General features: G+C 45.2%; 1 protein-coding gene across 1 annotated transcript in view; it reads right to left on the reverse strand.

Annotated features, from left to right (window-relative positions):
* The window catches only part of LOC134407570 (tetraspanin-15-like), a 193453-nt gene that overhangs the window by 91148 nt on the left and 82549 nt on the right, over positions 1–19756 (reverse strand). The window contains exon 3 of the mRNA XM_063139443.1: positions 14479–14664. Within this exon, the coding sequence (XP_062995513.1) occupies positions 14479–14664 (186 nt within the window). The remainder of the gene's footprint in view (positions 1–14478; positions 14665–19756) is intronic.

Raw genomic sequence — 19756 nt, forward strand, 5'->3', positions numbered from 1 at the left:
CTCCCTTCTATAAAAGCCATCCTGGAGCCCTTTTTATCATTACTAGAGATGGGATCATATCATATTTCAAGATTTACATCCATTTGAGCACATTTATTTCACCTCACAGAGCCCATCATCCTTCTAGGGGTGAGGTCCTCAGCTCTGCTTTTGTTGTCTTTTCATTGCTTCCTTACCACTTTCCTCATCAATATCTTCCAAAACAGCCCAAGTATTTCATCACCTACAACGATGCCTCTTGCTGCTCTTTTGGCACCATAGTAGGTATGATGTAATTATGGAAATGTGACCGGCATGCGCAACGTAGTTAACAAGCCACTGTGGCTTGTTAACTGCCTGCCAATTGTGGGAACCGGCTCACTGGGCCGGCCTGCATGACACGACAGTGGTTGAGAAGTTACAGTGGCTTGTTTACCACTCCCACTGGGGGCCTGGTTTACCTAACTTCCCTCATCTGAAGCTAGCATGGGTGGGTGGCTGAGGTGATTTCACCCAGCAACCCGAGAAGAGGCCATGGGTTCTGGATGGTTTATTGACCACCCCAGCCACCCACCATCACTGGTTCAGACGTCATGACTAGCCACACCCGGTGAGGATAATTAGGTAAACTGGGCAGCATGCACAGGGTGGTTAACAAGCCGCTGTGCTGTCTTGTCGTCGTCTTCTATTTATATACCGCCCCATAGCCAAAGCTCTCTGAGTGGTTTACAAAGAATAAAAACATTGAACATTAAAACAGATATCCCAAAAACGAAACCATAAAAAGCATAAAAACAGATTACATATCAACTCAACATATGTTGTTAAGTGTCTGGGAGAAGAGAAGAGTCTTAACCAGGCGCCGAAAAAATAACAACGTTGGCGCCAGGTGAGCATTGTCGGGGAGATCATTCCATAATTGGGGGGCCACCACTGAAAAGTCCCTCTGCCTTGCTGCCATTTTCCAAGCTTCCCACGGATTAGGCACCCGGAGGAGGACCTTAGATGTTGAGTGTAGTGTACTTATTTATTTATTTATTTATTTCATTTCATTTCTATACTGCCCAATAGCTGAAGCTCTCTGGGCGGTTCACTGATAGGTTCATGTTGAGAGGCATTCCATCAGGTAATGTGGTCCCAAGCCATGTAAGGCTTTATAGCTTAAAACCAGCACCTTGAATTGGGCTCGGAAACGTACAGGCAGTAAATGGCACCACCCTTGTGTTATGTGAACCCAGTCACTGGCTTGCAAAGGTGAAAACTGAATTATCTGCTGTTACGAGTGTTTGAGTCCACTTACTACAGAAGCCAAAGCAAACAATTGGGGATTGCAACTACCAAAGGAGAAGCCTTCCTCCAAACTACTGGGTAGCAGACAGAAATGTAGGTCCCGTGATGCATCCCTGGGCCTTTCATCTTTCCAACAAGCTTCCACTTTGCATTGGTTGTGAAGAAATCAGTCAATCACTCCAATACAGAGAAGTAGCAGAATTTTGCCTGCCATTTGCACGAGTCACTCCTCTGGGCTTGCTGCCTTCCAATTAGGAGGCACAGATGCACAATACTGGGGGCAAGAGCTGGAGCCTCCACAGGAGGCAAAAGAATTCTGCTCAGGGAAGCAATAATCGGATTTGTGTAATGGGGACCATGGCTTGAGAACAGAAGAAAGGGCAACAAACATATCCAAAACCAAGGGAAAGGCATCCAATGTTGAGTATTATGCACAGTTGACTCAAAAGATTTCTCTTCTGAAGACACATGGTCTATCTAGTAGTATGGATATCCTGGTTTTTCCCAAAAGCACCCTAAGAATTCTGTTAGAGATGATAGAACATCACAAAGAAGAGAAACAAGTTCTCAGGATGCAACAATAAATGTATTAACCCTAACAAAAAGCCCAACGCATTTGGGCCTGTCCCTTATTTTGAGGGCTTCTTCTGAGGGTAGAGAAAAATGTCTGCAGAGTCTCTCACAGCAAAAGGATTGTCGATGATGATGATGATGATGATGACCACTACTACTACTGCAGTTTCCGCAGTTCTCATGGGGGAGCGAATGGTTATCGCAGCTGGTGCAAACTATCCTACTGCCTGACGCGGAAGGACATGCACCACCTCACCTCCTCTTTTCCCTCCCTCCGCTGCCCCCACCTCCTCTGCCTCCTCCATGCCTCACTCTGAAGGGTTCTTCCTCAGAGTGAAGCATCGTGGGCATGGTGTCCTCAGAGATGTCTGTGCTGCCACCTGGGCCTGGAGGGCTCGCTGGAGCTCTCTAGCTGCAACTTAGGGGTTCTGCTAACACTTCTCATAATGTGCCCAAAGAGCCCCGAGTGATGTCACCGGAGCACTGCTTGTGCTGCCCGGCACTGCCTCTTTTCCCGTACTCTTCGGACTAAGGTGCTGTCCCCTTTGTTCAACTCGGCCACACCTGCCAGCTCTTTCATGTCTTATTTATTTATTATTTATTTATTGCATTTTTACACCACCCATATAAAATGCAATATAAAAGTACAACCAGGATAAAATCAGCAGCAGTGCTGAAATACAAATTTAAAATACAAATTTAAAACAACAAAGTTAAAATTAAATTTATAGACTGTTAAAATGCTGAGAGATTAAAAAGGTGTCTGAAAGAATATAGTGTAGGTGCCTGGCAAACCTCCTTAGGGAGCTCATTTCACAGCAGACCAGGCCCTCCTCCTGGTAGCCACTTCCTTTGGCAGAGGCTCATGGAGAAGAATCCCTGAGGATGACCTTAGGGTCCGGGCAGGTACATACGGGAGGAGGCATTCCTTCAGATAGCCTGGCCCCAAGCCGTTTAGGGCTTTAAATGTTAATACCGGCACTTTGATTTGGGCCTGGACTTGAACTGGCAGCCAATGAGGCTGGAAAAGGACTGGTGTAATGTGGTCTCGTTGGCCAGTCCCTGTAAGAAAACGTGCTGCCCTGTTTTGTGCCAGGTGGAGTTTCCGGACCGTTTTCAAAGGCAGCCCCACATATAACGCATTGCAGTAATCCAAGCGAGAGGTTATCAGAGCATGGATAACTGTAGCTAGGCTATCTCCGTCCAGATAAGGGTGCAGTTGGTATATCAGCCTAAGCTGATAAAAGGTGCTTTTTGCCACTGAGCTCACTTGTGCCTCAAGTGACAGTTCTGGATCCAAGAGCACCCCCAAACTACGGACCCGATCCTAACCGGACAGGCGAACCACCCACTAACAGTACCTCCGTCTTGTTTGGATTGAGTCTCAGTTTATTGGCCCTCATCCAGTTCATTACCATGCTCAGGCACTGATTCAGAACAGTCACTGCCTCACCTGGTTTTGATGAAAAGGAGAGGTAGAGCTGGGTGTCATCCGCATATTGATGACACCTCAACGCACATCTCTGGATAACCTCTCCCAGCAGTTTCATGTAAATGTTAAACAGCACAGGGGATAAAACAGAGCCCTGTGGAACACAGTGCCTCCAACTCCTAGCCCAGACAACCTATCCAGAAGGATACCATTGTCGATGGTACTGAAAGCCACTGAGAGGTCCAAGAGAATCAACAGGGTCGCACTCCCCCTGTCCCTCTCCCAGCAAAGGTCATCCCACAGGGAGACCAAAGCAGTTTCCATTCCAAAACCAGGCCTAAAGCCCGATTGAAATGGATCTAGATAATCTGTTTGTGACGACACTGACCTCACCCAGAAGGCCTTGCCTGGCACACCCTTCTCAAGCCAAGCGCCACCTCTTGAAAAGCCCGAGGAAAGGGTAAAAACAACACAACCTCTCCCCTATATGTGAGGGAACAAGGTAAAGGGTTTTGGCAAATAGGTTCTATTGTTGAGGTACTGAACTGCAGGTGTATTGTTAAATTTATTTATTATTTATTTATTAATTACATTTCTATACCGCCCAATAGCCAGAGGGAGCTCTCCGGGCGGTTCACAAAAATTAAAAACATTCAAAGTATAAAACAACAGTATAAAACCATAATATAAAATACAATATAAAAGCTCAACCAGATAAAAACAGCAGCAATGCAAAATTACAAATGCTTTTACAAAAGCTTTTACACTGTGTAATATAGCAGGTAATAAATCCAAGCTGACATGTGGTTTGTGGTAACAGAACACAAAGTAAAGTTTATTGAAACTGAACAGAACTTTGGTATTTCGATTTAGATCAAACCTGGTTATTTTTATATTTAAAACCACAATCCCAAATCCCTTAAAATCCTTTCTCTTCTCATTCCTCACACACCAAACACTCTCAAGAAGCACAAGCCGCAGACACTCCACAAGAATAATAATCAGATTCAGAATCAGACTCTGAGCGGATCTTCACATAAGTGGATAAACCACTTATAAACGTTTTTAATGGCGTTTTCCATCTTATTCCGCCACATGGCGCTTGGCTTTTATTGTTTCATCGCTTACCCTTCCTGTCGTATTATTTTGTGATGTTATTCTTATAAGTCGTAGTATGATCTGTTATGTGCCCAATTGTATCGTTCCTAAGTGGTCTTTCTTTTTCTATTTTCTTTTAAAAAGCCAATCAGCTTCCTAGGGGCGTGTTCCTTTTCTTTCCGAGCCCAAAGTTGCAGCCGTTTTTTCAGTCTTGCCTCGTGTTCCTCTTTGCAGCCACAACCTCCCTCCTCCCTTCCATGTATGGGCATTGCTCTATATGTCTTTACTCAGAAGTAAGACTCTCTCTGTTCAGTGGGCTTTCCTCAAAGGTAAGCCAGCATGTGATGTTAGCAGTTGAAATCAATGGGATTTACTTTTGAGTAAGGAAACCAGCATGAACTTGAAGATGCAAACAAGCAGGGAGGGAGTCTCCATGCAAGGTTAGGGGATTTACTTTACTCAAAAGTAAATCCCACTGATTTCAACTGCTAACATGACATGCTGCCCCTTGGTCTGTGCTTAGGAAAAGGGTGCAGAAAGAAGGGAAATCTTTCCAGCTCCCTTCTCACCGTTTCTCTTCCCTCCAAGCACAGACCAGGGGGCAGCAGGTCGTCTTAGCAGTTGAAATCAATGGCATTTACTTTTGAGTAAAGTAAATCCCCTCACACTGCCTGGAGGCTCCCTCCCTCTCTCCATGGCTCCTGCTTAGGAAAAGCTCCCAGGTGTGGAAAGAGGGGAAATCTTTCCACCACCACCCTTTCTCTCCGAGGAGGGACAATGGAAGAAAAGAGGAAGTGGGAGGAACAATAAGAAGATGGGACTTGAGAAAACAATGATAAAAAAACACATTGTGTGGCCCAGATCAGCGGATGCCTACGGACAACACAACCGTAAGAAACGTATTAATAAATACATGTGCCCAGGGACGTATAACATCGTCCTCCCTCCCCTTCTCTCACAGTATCATCAGCCACACCCACTCAGTCAAACATTCTGCACTCACTAGACATACAAATGCAGACATACCCAAGAGACAGAAAGGTGGGTATCACCACACTGTTTAATTCAAGAGTGCCTGGAGTTGTCCTGCAACCACTCGCTCAAGCATCTTGCCCAGGACGGGGATATTAGCCACCGGCCTGTAATTGTTAACATCCTCCAGGTCCAGGTTAGGCTTCTTCAGGAGTTGTCTGATTACCGCCTTTTTTAAAGAGGCCGGCACCACTCCCTCTCTCAGGGAGGCATTTACAACCTCCTGGACCCAGCTGGCGATCCCCTCCTTATTTGATGCAATGAGCCATGAGGGTCAAGAGGTGGTCGACTGAACTTGGCCAAGCACATTCTTCACATCCTCAGGCCTCAGTAACTGAAACTCATCCAATAAAACTGGACCAGACGGTGCTCTGAACGCTTCTTCCACATTGTTCATCATCCTATTATGCAAAGCAGACAGGAGCCAAACCAAAGGGTGATTACCAGGTGTTCAAAAATGTTGAATGCATAACGAACCAAGAATCCATAATGGTCGAAAGGCACATCTTGCTTCTTGCATCCTGCTTTTTATTCCCATAGAATGCCAGGAGAGAACAAACCATTACATGCTGGATCTTGATTTCTAGGGCTAAGAAAACAATGCCTCCTACTTGGCAACCCCATCTGAAGCCTGCAGGAACCGGGAACAGGGCCAGCTCAGGACATTTTGCTGCCTGAAGCAAATGACAAAGTTGGTGGCCCACTTCCATCCTGAAAGGAATGGGATGGGCAGTGGGATTTTACTTCAACACTGGCAACAGGGCAGAGGCCTCCACTGTACCTGAGTGCAGCAGGAGCTTTTGGTGGGGAAGGACAGGTTGTATGGCACACACATCTCTGTCCTCCAACAGAAGGGAACAGAGGTGTGTGTGTGTGTGTGTGTGTGTGCGTGAGAGAGAGAGAGAGAGAGAGAGAGAGAGAGAGAGAGAGAGAGGGGGTGTGTGCACACACACACACACAGTCAGGAACAGCCCTGTGGGGGAACCATGGCAGCTGGACATTTTTGTTTTAAAGCACAAAGAGGAAGAAATGCCACTTCAACTCTCAAAAACAAATTCATTTTCTTCCCTCCTTCTGTCATCCCTTGCACAATTTAGCAGAAGAGTTTCCAGAGAAATCTTCAGATCAGCATTAATCATTTCTTCCTTGCAGCAGCTGCAGCAAGTGGAGCTAGCTAATACGTTCTGTACTCAGGTATATATATTCTCAGGATTGTGAATACTTCCTGGTTAATAAACAAATTAATTATGATTCTGCATCTTGAAAGCTGGTTTTACATCTTGTATGTATTATAGAATCATAGAATAGTAGAGTTGGAAGCGACCTATAAGGCCATCGAGTCCAACCCCCTGCTCAATGCAGGAATCTACCTTAAAGTATCCCTGAGGCATTCAAGAGGCAGCTGGACAACCATCTGTCAGGGATGCTTTAGGGTGGATTCCTGCATTGAGCAGGGGAATCTGGCTTCCTGTAACTTGAGCCCATTAGTCTGTGTCCTGCACTCTGGGATGATCAAGAAGAGATCCTGGCCCTCCTCTGTGTGACAACCTTTCAAATATTTGAAGAGTGCTATCATATCTCCCCTCAGTCTTCTCTTCTCCAGGCTAAACATGCCCAGTTCTTTCAGTTTCTTCTCATAGGGCTTTGTTTCCAGACCCCTGATCATCCTCAATGCCCTCCTCTGAACACGCTATAGCTTGTCTGCGTCCTTCTCGAATTGTGGAGCCCAGAACTGGACGCAATACTCTAGATGAGGCCTAACCAGTGCTGAATAGTGGGGAACCAGTACCTCATGCAATTTGGAAGCTATACTTCTATTAACGCAGTCCAAAATAGCATTTGCTTTTTTTGCAGCCACGTCACACTGTTGGCTCATATTCAGCTTGTGATCAACAACAATTCCAAGATCCTTCTCGTTTGCCTTGTCAAAGCATTTATTTGAGGAACTAAAAGCCTAAAATTATGAACATTCTCCCAAAAGGTGATTTGATTTGTGTACATTCCCCCGTCCCCTTTTTACAACCTTTGACTTTCACAACAGATAGGAAATCTAATTTGCTCTGTATGTCTTAATTCCTTCCTGGGTTTGATCACACCATTCATCTGCTCCATGCTCGGCAACATAAAAGTGACTAAACTCTGCATCTGCTAGGCTCAGATGGAACTGTCAATGTAACAAGGAACTGGAATTTCAAAATAAAATAGGAGCCACTTACTTTGATTCCTTGTATTGTGACACATCACTATGCAAATAATTTTTAATAAACAAATAACTGAGCAACCGTAGCTAGCCACCACCTCCCATTACTATAAGAAAATCACTCCCACATCCGGAATGAACGGTGAATCACTTTAATCGCCTTGTAAAGAACCAGGGAGCACCAGATGCCTCTTTGAATTCTCCATATACAGAACAGATTAGAGGGCCATTTACAGACCTTCCGTGAGTATGGGAAAGCATTTGTTTCTGGACTGAAAAGTTACCATATGATAAAAGGAGGAGAACCCAATGCTGTGTGCCAGCAAAGGTGGGACTAGTAGGCATTTCACTAGTTGAATCTCTGCAGCAAATGCCCCCGTACCCCCCAGCCAAGTTACTGGGCTTTTTGCCCTCTAGATGAGTTCTAAAATGGGCCATCAGGCCATTGAGGCTAAAGCGCTGCCACATTTCTGAAGGGCAGAAACAGGAGTGGTTGAACACCTGCTTACCTACCAATTCCATGCCCCCTGTCCACAGATTTACCCTTCTCTCCTGCAGTTCCATTATTTTGGCAAAAGCAGATTTATCAAGGGAAGATGTGGCTCCTCCCTCTGTGTGGGCAAATCCTCAGCAGTTCACAGAGCTGCAAATGCAGAAAAATAGCCTATTAGGCCATGAGCCAGGACCTCAAATTTAGGCCATTGGTACCACTCAGGGGGATGGGTTCTAATATGATTTTTTTTGCAAGGTATGGATGCCTAGAGATGGAAAATATATGATAGCAAGTCATAACTCTTTGCCTTTTATCTGATATTATTGGATTTGCAACTATAGGTGAAAAAATGGTTTTCATATTTTTGATAAATAGCGTACAAATTCATCATAATATATTTTTTAAAAAAATCTAATTCCACCATATTAATTAAATTCAATAGTATTTAAACATAATTATGATTATTAATTGTAATAATATAGTCATAATAATAACAATGGAACTTTATTGTATTCCTTATATATTGATATAGATTATATGCATAATTTTCACTGGCAATTTCTAATAGTAATAGTTGTTACATCTTACATAGGCAATGTATGTTATGATTGAACATAAACACAATTTTATCATTCACATTCATCGTAATCATCTTCTTCTTCTGAATAGGCGTCATCACTCTCTGTGTCTGTTTGATTTTCACAGCCGGGAAGTCGGCACATGTGAGTGCACTTGAGGTCATTTAGACAGCAGACACATATTGGCAGTTCCTCATGCAGTTGCAAGCTAGTAGATCTAACACAGCCTGTGGTGCTGGCTGCCCCTCCATCCAGTCCACTACCAGTTGCTCTGCTCCATCTTGTTTTTCCAACTTCCACCCTCTCCCAATTGGAGTAGGTGTCTGTGGATCATTCAGAAGACATCTCTTGCTTATAGAGGCTTAATAATTTGCACGTTCGGCATGTTTCTTCAGACAGTCCCTGCAAGGTGGAAGTTGGTGACTGTCTATCTCACCCTTCTTTGTGCAAAATAGGTGATATCTCAAGTCATTCACATGATGTACCGAAGATTTTGGTGCATACACTAAGCACGAGAATTGTTCCAATTAGTCCATTAGTTCTTCAGAGAGATCCCATTCGTCTCTGAGCTGCGAAAATGTTTCCTGTATATGTCAATTGGCAGACAGGATTTTGTATGCACCTACTTTTCCTTTTCCTGCAAATACGCTTACTGTGTGGCATCTAGTAAATGTATGGAGACCTATCATAGCTCGGCAAACATTTTCACCAAGAGTTGAAGCTATTTTCCCAATGTCAAGGACTCGCATACATATTTTAGTACCCCATTTCAGAAAAAAATTAGCCATGATTCTGTCATGGAATCCCAAACACATAATAAACACATCGGTGTCATCTGAGCTTATCATTACTGCCTCATAAACCTCATTAGCAGCGTGAGCAGCAACAAACGACCATCTGCTTCTTCATGTGTACTGTTGAGATCAGGCACTTCGTGGCTCCCTTCAGATGTGATTTTGTAGCATTTATCTTCACAGTTCGCAAACAGTGTTTTATTCTCAAGTATTATAAAATACTCTGGTTTCCTCCATTTGTTAACAAGAAATGCGATGATGGATGATGGATACAGTTCTAATGTATTGAAATAGTTCATCATAGGGCTGTGCACGGCCCCCCGATTCGTTTTGGATCCCGATCCGCAACTTCCGGATTGGGTCCGCTCCGCGCTGATTCGCCAGTGGTCTGCTTCGCTTCACTGCGGAGCTCCGGATCCGAATTGGAGCTCTGCAGCGCTGTTGCCGCCGCTGCCGCCAGGTAATGCCCCCCTCCCCCTTACCTGCGTTCGTCTGCGGTCCGACAGCGGCTTCAACTGAGCCTGAGGACTCAAACAGGAAGACCAGGCCGCTTGGTCTTCCAGTTTGAGTCCTCAGGCTCAGTTGAAGCTGCTGCCAGACTGCGGACGGACACAGGTAAGACCCTTTCCCCCTGCCCCCTTACCTGGCTCCGCCGCCATCGCCACACGGGCAGCAGTGGCGGCAGGGCCAGGTAACCCCCCCGTCATGCACACGACTTACCTGGTCCGTCGTGACGGACCAGGTAAGACCCCCCTCCCCCCTTACCTGGCTGTGGTGCTGGGTGGCGGCAGCACCACGTAAGGCCCCCTTACTTTTTTTTGGAGCTCCGGATCGAGGCGAAGGATCCGCCTTCATCTCGATCCGCTCCACGACGCTCCACTGCCCCCCTGATCCTCTTTGCCTCCGCTTCAAGGGGAGGCGAAGCACCCCGATCCGCTTCTGCTTCTCTGACCTGAAGAGAAGCGGAGCACAGCCCTAGTTCATCATATGCTTCATCTCTCATATTTTTGTAGTGATCATCGGTTTGAATGCTAGATGCATGATCTTCCTCCTTTGCTTTAACCCTTGTATAGTTCTTATAACAAGATGCATGATGATGGGCTTCTGCAGCCACTATGTCCCTACTACAAACTGCTAAGATCTTTGAATCACAATTAACGGTTGTGCACTATCGAAGCCTTTTGTCAACTCTAAGCTCCGTGGCCTTGATTAATTTCTCACGCATTGATGTTCCCTTGTAGCATTTTATCTTTCTACCAGGTGAGGCTGTGGATGTGCCTGGCTGTGACAATGGACTGGATGAGGGCTAATAAACTGAAACTCAATCCAGACAAGACTGAGATGCTGCTAATGGGTGGTTCTTCTGACTGGATAGTGGGCGTTCAACCTGTTCTGGATGGGGCTGCACTCCCCCTGAAGGAGCAGGTTTGTAGCTTGGGCGTTCTCCTAGAACCATTGCTGTCACTTGAGGCTCAGGTGGCCTCGGTGGCACGGAGCACCTTCTGCCAACTATGGTTGGTGGCCCAGCTACGCCCCAATCTGGAGATGGATAACCTAGCTTCAGTTGTCCAAGTTCCGGTAACCTCCAAATTAGATTACTGCAAAAAATTAGGGTGGGGGGAATAATAGAATAGTAGAGTTGGAAGGAGCCTATAAGGCCATCGCGTCCAATCCCCTGCTGAATGCAGGAATCCACCTCAAAGCACACCTGACAGATGGCTGTCCAGCTGCCTCTTGAAGGCCTCTAGGGTGGGAGAGCCCACCACATCCCTAGGTCATTGGTTCCATTGTCATACTGCTCTAACAGTCAGGAAGTTTTTCCTGATGTCCAGCTTGAATCTGGCTTCCTGTAACTTGAGCCCATTATTCCGTGTCCTGCACTCTGGGAGGATCGAGAAGAGATCCTGGCCCTCCTCTGTGTAACAACCTTTCAAGTATTTGAAGAGTGCTCTCATGTCTCCCCTTTGCAGAGTTGGCTGGCAGACAGTGAGTGGGAGAGGGAGTCTGTATTTGTTGTTTGGGAAATGGGTGTTTTGTTGTGCTGGTTGGGGTCAAATATGTGGTTTTATATATGGGACTTGGACCCGTCCTCTGCTTTATGCTCAGGTTATTTGGGCAGGTTATTTGCAATTTGTAACTAGGGTTAGGAGCGCACATGGTTGGGGACTGCTGGCCCACTGGCTACAGGAAGAAGTAAGGGGATCTGGATTAGAACTTGGATCAAAGTTGGTCTGAAGCCTCTACAGCAGCCCCCAGGTAGAGTGCAGGCATCTCCCACCCACCCCTGCCCCAGTCTTGGTTCTTGAAACTGCTGTGGAATTAGAAGGAGCGAGAGCGAGAGCGAGAGAGTGAGGAGGCCAGTAATGAGGTAGAGAGAGGACAGACGCTTCTTATCTCCCTCTCCTCTGATTCAGTCGCTTCTCATCTTCCTGAGCCAGAAAATGATTCAGAAGGATGAAAGGAGAGAAGATGGGAAAAAGAGGAGAAAATTCTTTATGTACCATTTCTGTTCCGCTGCCCTCTGACTTATTGATTTGTAGGCTATAAGGAAGGCCAAATCCTGTGGTCTTTAGTCTGTCAAATTCTTGTTAAAATTAAGAGGAGTTTCTCTGCACTTCAGAAGTAAAAGCCATTTAAGAGGTTCCGCAGAGGTTTGCCCCCAAATCAAAACTTGTAGAAAAAAGCAATTGGAGGAATGGACATAAACTAAGATTCACATCAAATGACGTTTGTGTGTTCAATGAAGCATGCCATTTAAGATGCTTCCCAACTTTTAGAGGTACTTCTGTTGCAAGGCAATTTAGCAGCACATTTTGGGCTGTCAAATAACCATCACATATCAGTGTACACACATGCACACATACACACACATACACACTTTCTTTAAGGGAACAGAACATGATCACGTACATATTCCACAGCACTTGAAAGGTCTTAAAGATTCACCAAATGTCAAATATAACGCCTTGCCCTTATTGAATAGTGAACAAGAACCTTGGAGAACCGGACTTGGAGCGTCTGGCTGCTGCATCTCTAAAATAATGGTTTACAGCAGGGAAATTACTAGAAGACTAGGCGTGGACAATGGGCATGCTTTGCATGAATGTGAGTTGGAGGGGAAATAACCTTTCGCCAAGATCATGGAGAGTTGCTTCAGACAGCATGGCACCGAACCTATTCCCAGTCCCTGGAAGCTTTCCCCAGGCCCCCTCCCGTCCCTAGCCATGGACAGAGATGGACAGCAAGCAGGTGCCCTTCAAGGAAGGCTGACAGAGTCCATCGCTCCAGATGGCTGCTGAAAGCAAGTCAAGCCAAATCTCATTGGAGGCAAAAAAAAATACCCCTAGCTTTCTCCATCATAAGCAGGGATGTGTGCATACTTATACTAATAAAATACATATTTTATTTTTTAGTATTTATGGATGCTCATAGGCAAGAGTGAACCCTCTCAAGGTGGCTTACAAAATTTATAAGACACCAATAATATGCAATTAAAATCACCTTAATAACTGATAAAAGTAAAGAAGAAGACTAAATCCAACCAAATACAAACATTAAAATAAACCATGAACCAAAATGATACCCATCAAGCAGCCCCGTGAAACACTTATGAGGACCCCACTGAGAACAAATGCATCTTTAGAGCTCTACTGAAGGATTGCAAAGATGTGGCCTGATGCACCCTAGCTGGTAATGAGTTCTTATAAACAACTCCTGCCACCACCAAAAAAGCCCTCTCAGTTGTGCCTGTCAGCCTGATTGTTCTCAAAGGCAGACAAATAAGGATTTCCATCAGAAGTGGCTCTCCATGTTTGACTACAACTCCCATAATCCATGACCATTGGTCATGCTGCCTGGGCTCCAACAAATTCTGGAGGGCCACGACTTCCCATCCACGGTTTACATGGTGGGACAGAAGTAGCTGGGAGCACCTGACCCCATGGCCATGGCCGAGACAGCAGGAATTGCCACCGGTGAGGGAGAGAGGACATTCTCACCAAGATCCCTCCTGGGAGGATCCCAAGGACCAAGTAGCCAGGCATCCGTGGAAAGGACAGTATTGCAGAAGCAGCCCTGACTACCTTACCCAGACCTGCTCAACACCAGGACCTGGTCTGGGGTGGGAGGAGGGCTTTTTTCTTGCCCCACAGTCAACCAAGGCCGAGATAGTCAGAATTTAGGTAGGCATCAGGCATATGGGGAGGTTGTTCCCATGTTGTAAGTTGGAAGATCTACACACAAAAGCCTACTCCTGCTGAGAATGTCAACAACTTTCTGGAAACGTGTTGCAAGCTACCTTTTTACCGTGTAAAGTGCTTTAAGAACTTTTTGTTGAAAGCTGATAAATAAATTAAGTTCTGCACCCAGGCAATCGAAGTTCTGCACCAAGAGAAGCTGAACACTGCAGCCCCTGTAAATGATGTGAAGAGGGCTAGGGTAGGCAGCTTAGGAAGCTCTGTAGAGCATGGAAGCCCCTTCCCATAAACACAGGACATCATACGCTTCTGAGATTTCACCTGGAGCTGCCCACCCACTTTCAAGTGTATCTTTGCAGACATGGGGGCAAATGCGGGTGGAAAGTATTTTTCTTTCATTGAAAGCTGAGATTTCCTCTCAATACCACATTTTTCAAATAATGGGTGAATTCCCCTCCACCCAATTTGGAAATGGATTTGGCAAAACTGAGCAGTTTTCCAAACAACTGCTTTTGTTCCAGGGCCAATTCTGAAATTCGGACCCATTTTGATCCCAATGCATAATTGTGAGTCTGATGTCTCATCTCAGCTTTGCACTGTTAAAGATGCATGTATACTGCAGAGCTAAACTGATCAAACATTCATTCCCTAGCATATTCCCAACACCTCAAAACTACAGTTCCCAAGATTCTTTGAGTGGGGAAGCCATGACAGATAAACCACTATTAATCAGATCTAGATTTGGTGAAGCTATAGAGCTGGAAGGGACCAAGATGTGGCAGATGGCTGCAACAAAGTAGCAAATAGCCTCACCGTTTTCAGCAGCAGCCGGTTATCTCGGAGGGAGCCCACCATTCCAATGAAGGAAACAGCAAACATGGTTATGCCCAGAAGAAGAAGAATCACGGCTGGAGCAAGGAAGAGCCCTTCCAAGGTCCGGTGCTTCTGCCTTTCAACTTCAGCATAAATGCCAATGCACAAAACCACAAGACCTATGATCTGCAAAGAGGAAGAAGGAAAACATCTGTCACAGGATTATGTAGCACATGAATAAGAGCAGGACTTAGGGAAAGTATTGCTATACTTCTGGAATACTACTTAAAAAGTGACTGATAAGCAAGCATTTTCTAGCCATTGTCAAACAGTTTAAAACAGTTCTCTTGTCCATCATGCTCATCCCTTCTTTCTATCAAATAGAGCAGAAAATGGTGCGGAAGATATGAGGAGAGGTTAAGAAAGACAGCCAGTGTGGTGTAGTGGTTAGAGTGTTGGACTGGGGCTCTGGAGATCTGGGTTCTATTCCCCACACAATCATGAAGCTCACTTGGCGACTTAGGGCCAGTCACTGACTCTCAGCCTAACCTGCCTCACAGAGTTGTTGTGAGGATAAAAAATGGAAGAGGGTCATGTACACTGTCCTGGGAACTTTGGAGGAAAAGCTGGATATAAATGGAACAAATAAATAAACAAACAAAGCTCATGTAGGACAAGGGTGGGAAGAAGGTGGATTGAGGTGTAACGGTAGCAATAACCAAAAGACTTCCCTCCTTCTAAAGAAGGCTGCTGAAATCAAGGCAGCTTGAGAGAAATGGGACGGAGTAGACATTGCCTGCCTACCAGTGCCCCTACTTTGGCGGGCCTCGGCATTCTAGTAAAAAACCAGGTGAATCCTGCAAGCTTAAAGTCTGCCCAGCCCTGGTGTACGGAGACATTGAATATGGGTATGAGCCATTTGGCTGTCCTGCCCGTAATTTTTGTACTAGGGACCCCAGAAAAATATTGGGTAGGGCACAGAGGAGGCAAAGGGCACATCTAGTGAGAGGGAAGCTACTGAACTATCACAAGGCCAAACTAGACAAGATGTTAATGCACGGCTGCATTTACAGTGTCTAGTCCCCTCTGCCTTAAACAATTTCAGGACCCCCCTGTCAGGATTGAGACTGTGGAAGGGGAGGGGAGGCTAACCGTTCTCCCAACTACAGCCCTGATGAAAGTCCCTCTCTAGAGGTATTAGCTCAGAAGGGAGGTGGGGGCTCTAGGCCCTTTGGGTCTGGCAGTTGCAGGGATGGGGGAGTAGGAGACCCCTCCCAATCTGGCTTGCAGGGATCAATCCACTGGGCAGCACAGTTGGGACCCCTCCTAATAAGGCCTGCCGTTGACTCCAATTACTTGAATGGCTGGGAGGGAGGCAGCGGAGTTAAACCGGATGCCTTGATCTGTATCCGTTCTAGCTTTTTGTTCACTGGTTTACATCATTTTGTTCAGTGATTTATTGGACTAGGAATTGTTGAGCTCAGGAAGGGATTTTTATTCTTCCAGCAAGGTTGGAAACAAAATATAAAGAACAATGAAACAGAAGGTTAATTAAGTGATTTTTTTAAAATGGGAAGAACAAAGAACAGTTAATTAGTTTTTGAAAGGCTACAGCAGCTACACTCATCCCTGGCATACTGATGCCCCCCCCTACACATCTGTGCTCTCAAAAGGAAAGCCAGTAGCCCACTTTTAAGAGATGGCAAGACGTCTCCTCCTTCAACTGGCACTCGGCATCATCAACCACTTTGCCAACAATGTGTGGCACATTCTTATTTAACCATTTCCCTCAAGTAGACTGCAACATATCCAGGAGTCTTTGGCTGATTCTGCCTTGTAGAAAATGGTGCTTTTAGACATAGTCTTGGAACAATCATGGTGATGGCTAATATCAAAGAGAGAGGCTTGCACAAAACCCTCTTGCATCGAACTCTGTTTGGGAAACATTTTGTGGAGTGCAAACAATTTGAGGTAGGGTTCTAACTCGTCCATGAAGCATGGAAAAAAGGGGGGAAAGGGGGGGAGAATGTGGATAGACATAGCTCCGTCTGGGCTCATCTTGAAGGGAGTTTTCTTATGAGGCCAGATAAGAATGTGCTCTCTAATATCACATTTAGATGGAAGATATTGTGTTGTACATGTTCATTAGCAAGATTATAAATGCGGGATCTTTGAGAGTTTGGAATGGCTGGGTTCAAATCTTCTGGGATCATATACATCAAACTATTCTTTGAGAATCAATTCTCTGCCACTATCGAAAATCCATGTGGTCTCATGGTTTACTTCCAACAGCAGCTAGCCAGATGTGCACTCTGTATGTAGACAACTCGTTCCGTTTGTACTGCCCCCCCACCTATGTCCATGTCTCAGTTGGCAAGCCAGTCCCTGCCTCACGAACCCTGAGAAGGCAGTGCTTCCAATGTGTGGCTATTCTTTGAGATATTAATCCAGATACAATAGAGCTTCTCTTAGTATGGAAGTTAACCGATCTAGATGAAGGTGTGAAATGGTCATAAAAGTGGTTGCACTCCTCTTGAAGGACCAGGATCCAGGGTGCAACAGGTTTAGAGCAGTTAGATCTGGCGTTGTTTACCATTAAACGAATTATCTCCAAGCTGAACTAGTGTATGCATGGTGGCTCTGAAGAGTTCAGAAACTTCAGCTGCCACTCGGATGTTGGTAGTGTTCAGACCATTGGAATACACAATGCCAGTTTTGCATCAATTGCACTGGTTACTTGTGCGTTGATTGGCCCAATTCAAAATGAACCTTTAAACCTCTAATGAGCTTGGGACCAGGTTATTATTCACCTGCATGATCATACTTTAATGTCAGTTTCAGAGGTCATTGCTAAGATCAGTTAAGACAGACAGGCACTTGGCCCCTACAGTACAGGCTTTCAAAGTGTGTGTTTGTGCAGCAGTCTCTCTTTGCGCTTATGTGCTGTCTCATAGTAATGGATACCAACTGGATGTGTCTAATGTGTCTATCAATTTTTCCTATGTGTATTATTATTATTATTATTATTATTATTATTATTATATAATAAAATAATAATAATAATAATAATAATAATAATAATAATAATAATAGCAGCAGCAGCATCCAATTTCCCCACTTTTCTTAAAGAGTATTAGGAAGCACTCAAGTTCCACTTCAAGAGAAGACTTCTTCACTTTTCAGGTCTACAACAGTTGCTCTTGACTCTTATCCTGATAGCGATTAAGTTGATGGACGACAATTGGCTTTCTCTTCTTGCGTACATCTGATTGAAACTGGCAATTTGCTCTGAAGTACCACATACTGTCAAAAGCCCATGTACTTTATGTCCATCATCTCTGAACTGTGGTAATGCAGAAGTTGAGAGGGAGGGGAGGGCGGGCAAACGGATTGCTTCTCTGCCAGATCAAGATGGTTCAAATGCCAAACATACTACTTCACTTACAGGAAACACACTCTGAAACTACCACATGGTTTATGTACTTGTTTTTCAAAGTTAGCATGTCCCAGCACAGACAAAACCAACAGCTCAGAAATACTAAAGCACAAAAATGTTGGTTAATACCCAAAATGCAGTGAACTGCCCCAAGAGGTCTCTGCAGCGTTCACACCCATAGATGGGTTCGCACAACATGTTTCAGCTCGTTGTGGCTTATTTAAGCCACAACGAGCCGGAGTGTCTGAGGCATCATCCTGAATATTCAACTCCCAACCGTGGATTGTTGTGTCATGTGAACCTGGCCAGAGGGGGTTATGTGAGGGTTAAACAACCCTCACATAACTCATGGCCTGTCTAGGCAAACAGCCCCAACATTTGCTACTTACACCAATCTTGTTTATCAGTGTTGTAGAAATTGCTAAAGGGAGTATTTGATATTGAAATTGTTTTAACAGAACTCAGTTCAATGGAACATTCACACAAGAAATATTTCCATTAGTGACATGAGATGGAAGCCTCTGGACATCAGATTTTATAAATACACACGGGAATCTCTATCCAAGGGCTCATCTACACCAAGCAGGATATTTCACTATGAAAGTGGTACATGAAAGGCAGGAGACACACCAAGTGGGATATAGCAGTATGAAAATGATATATAGTATGTGTGAATGGGCCCCAACAGTTGTCAGTGCACTTCAATACTGCTATAAAGCAGTAGTGTGTCTCCTGCCTTTTATATACCACTTTCATACCGTTTTCATTGTGGAATATCCAGCTTGGTGTAGATGAGCCCCAATTTCCTTAAATTTGATCACTCTCTCTTTCTCTCTGCCTCAAAGCTGGGACTGATGGCCATTTCCTTACATGCCTGGCACACCCACCTCAACACCTGTGCCCTTCGCTCTGTCGCTTGAAACACCTTTCTCCCCACTCAGTTCTGATGAACCAAGCTGAGCAGGGCGACAACAAGAAGAAGAAGAAGAAGAAGAAGAAGAAGAAGAAGAAGAAGAAGAAGAAGAAGAAGAAGAAGAAGAAGAAGTAGAAGAGGAGGAAGAAGAAAGAGCAGCAAGTGTGTGAGTGTGTCACACCCACCCACTGCTTTACATGCAAGGAGTGCCCCATACTTTATATGCAAATGATTGGACATCTGTATAAAGACATATGATTCCCCCTATCCCCCATCACATCTATTTTGACCCTTGGTGCCTTTTACACAGGATTAACTATGGAGGTAGTTCAAGAGAATCCCGAGAGCCAGTGTGGTGTAGTGGCTAGAGTATTGGATTGGGAATTGGGAGAACTGGGTTGTAGTCCCTGTGATGGAACCGCCAGGCTTGATTCAGTGATTTCTCGGCCGGGGAAGGGGGGTCTGGCTCGGCCAGCCCAGACACACGCCCCTTCACTGCCGCTTTTAACCCTTTAGGAGTCTAGGTTCTCAAGGAATGACACCACACAGGAGATAGGCACCAAACACTTTGATTCTTCACACAAACACACTTCCTTAAGGGTCTACACATTAAGGTAAACACGTAAGAGGTTTGGGGGGGAAACACAGACAAAGGAATGACACACTTTGGACAGCAGGAACTAATACCTCCCCCTCCCCCTTTACACACTCAGACTAATTGGATTCGCACTCACTCCCCACTAACCACCCACCAGCCGTAACTCCGGCAAGGTCCCTTGCCCACTTGTACCCAAACCTATTCTGAAACAAAACAAGCACTTAACACTGCGACTCAACCTCTGTTGCTCACTTCGACTCAGCTCCATGCCACTCGAACTAGACTCCTTCCCTCAGCAGCCACGTGGGGCTTCTGCCATCCAGCCAGCCTG

The sequence above is a fragment of the Elgaria multicarinata genome, chromosome 12 (genome assembly GCF_023053635.1).
Source record: "Elgaria multicarinata webbii isolate HBS135686 ecotype San Diego chromosome 12, rElgMul1.1.pri, whole genome shotgun sequence".
NCBI lineage: Eukaryota > Metazoa > Chordata > Lepidosauria > Squamata > Anguidae > Elgaria > Elgaria multicarinata.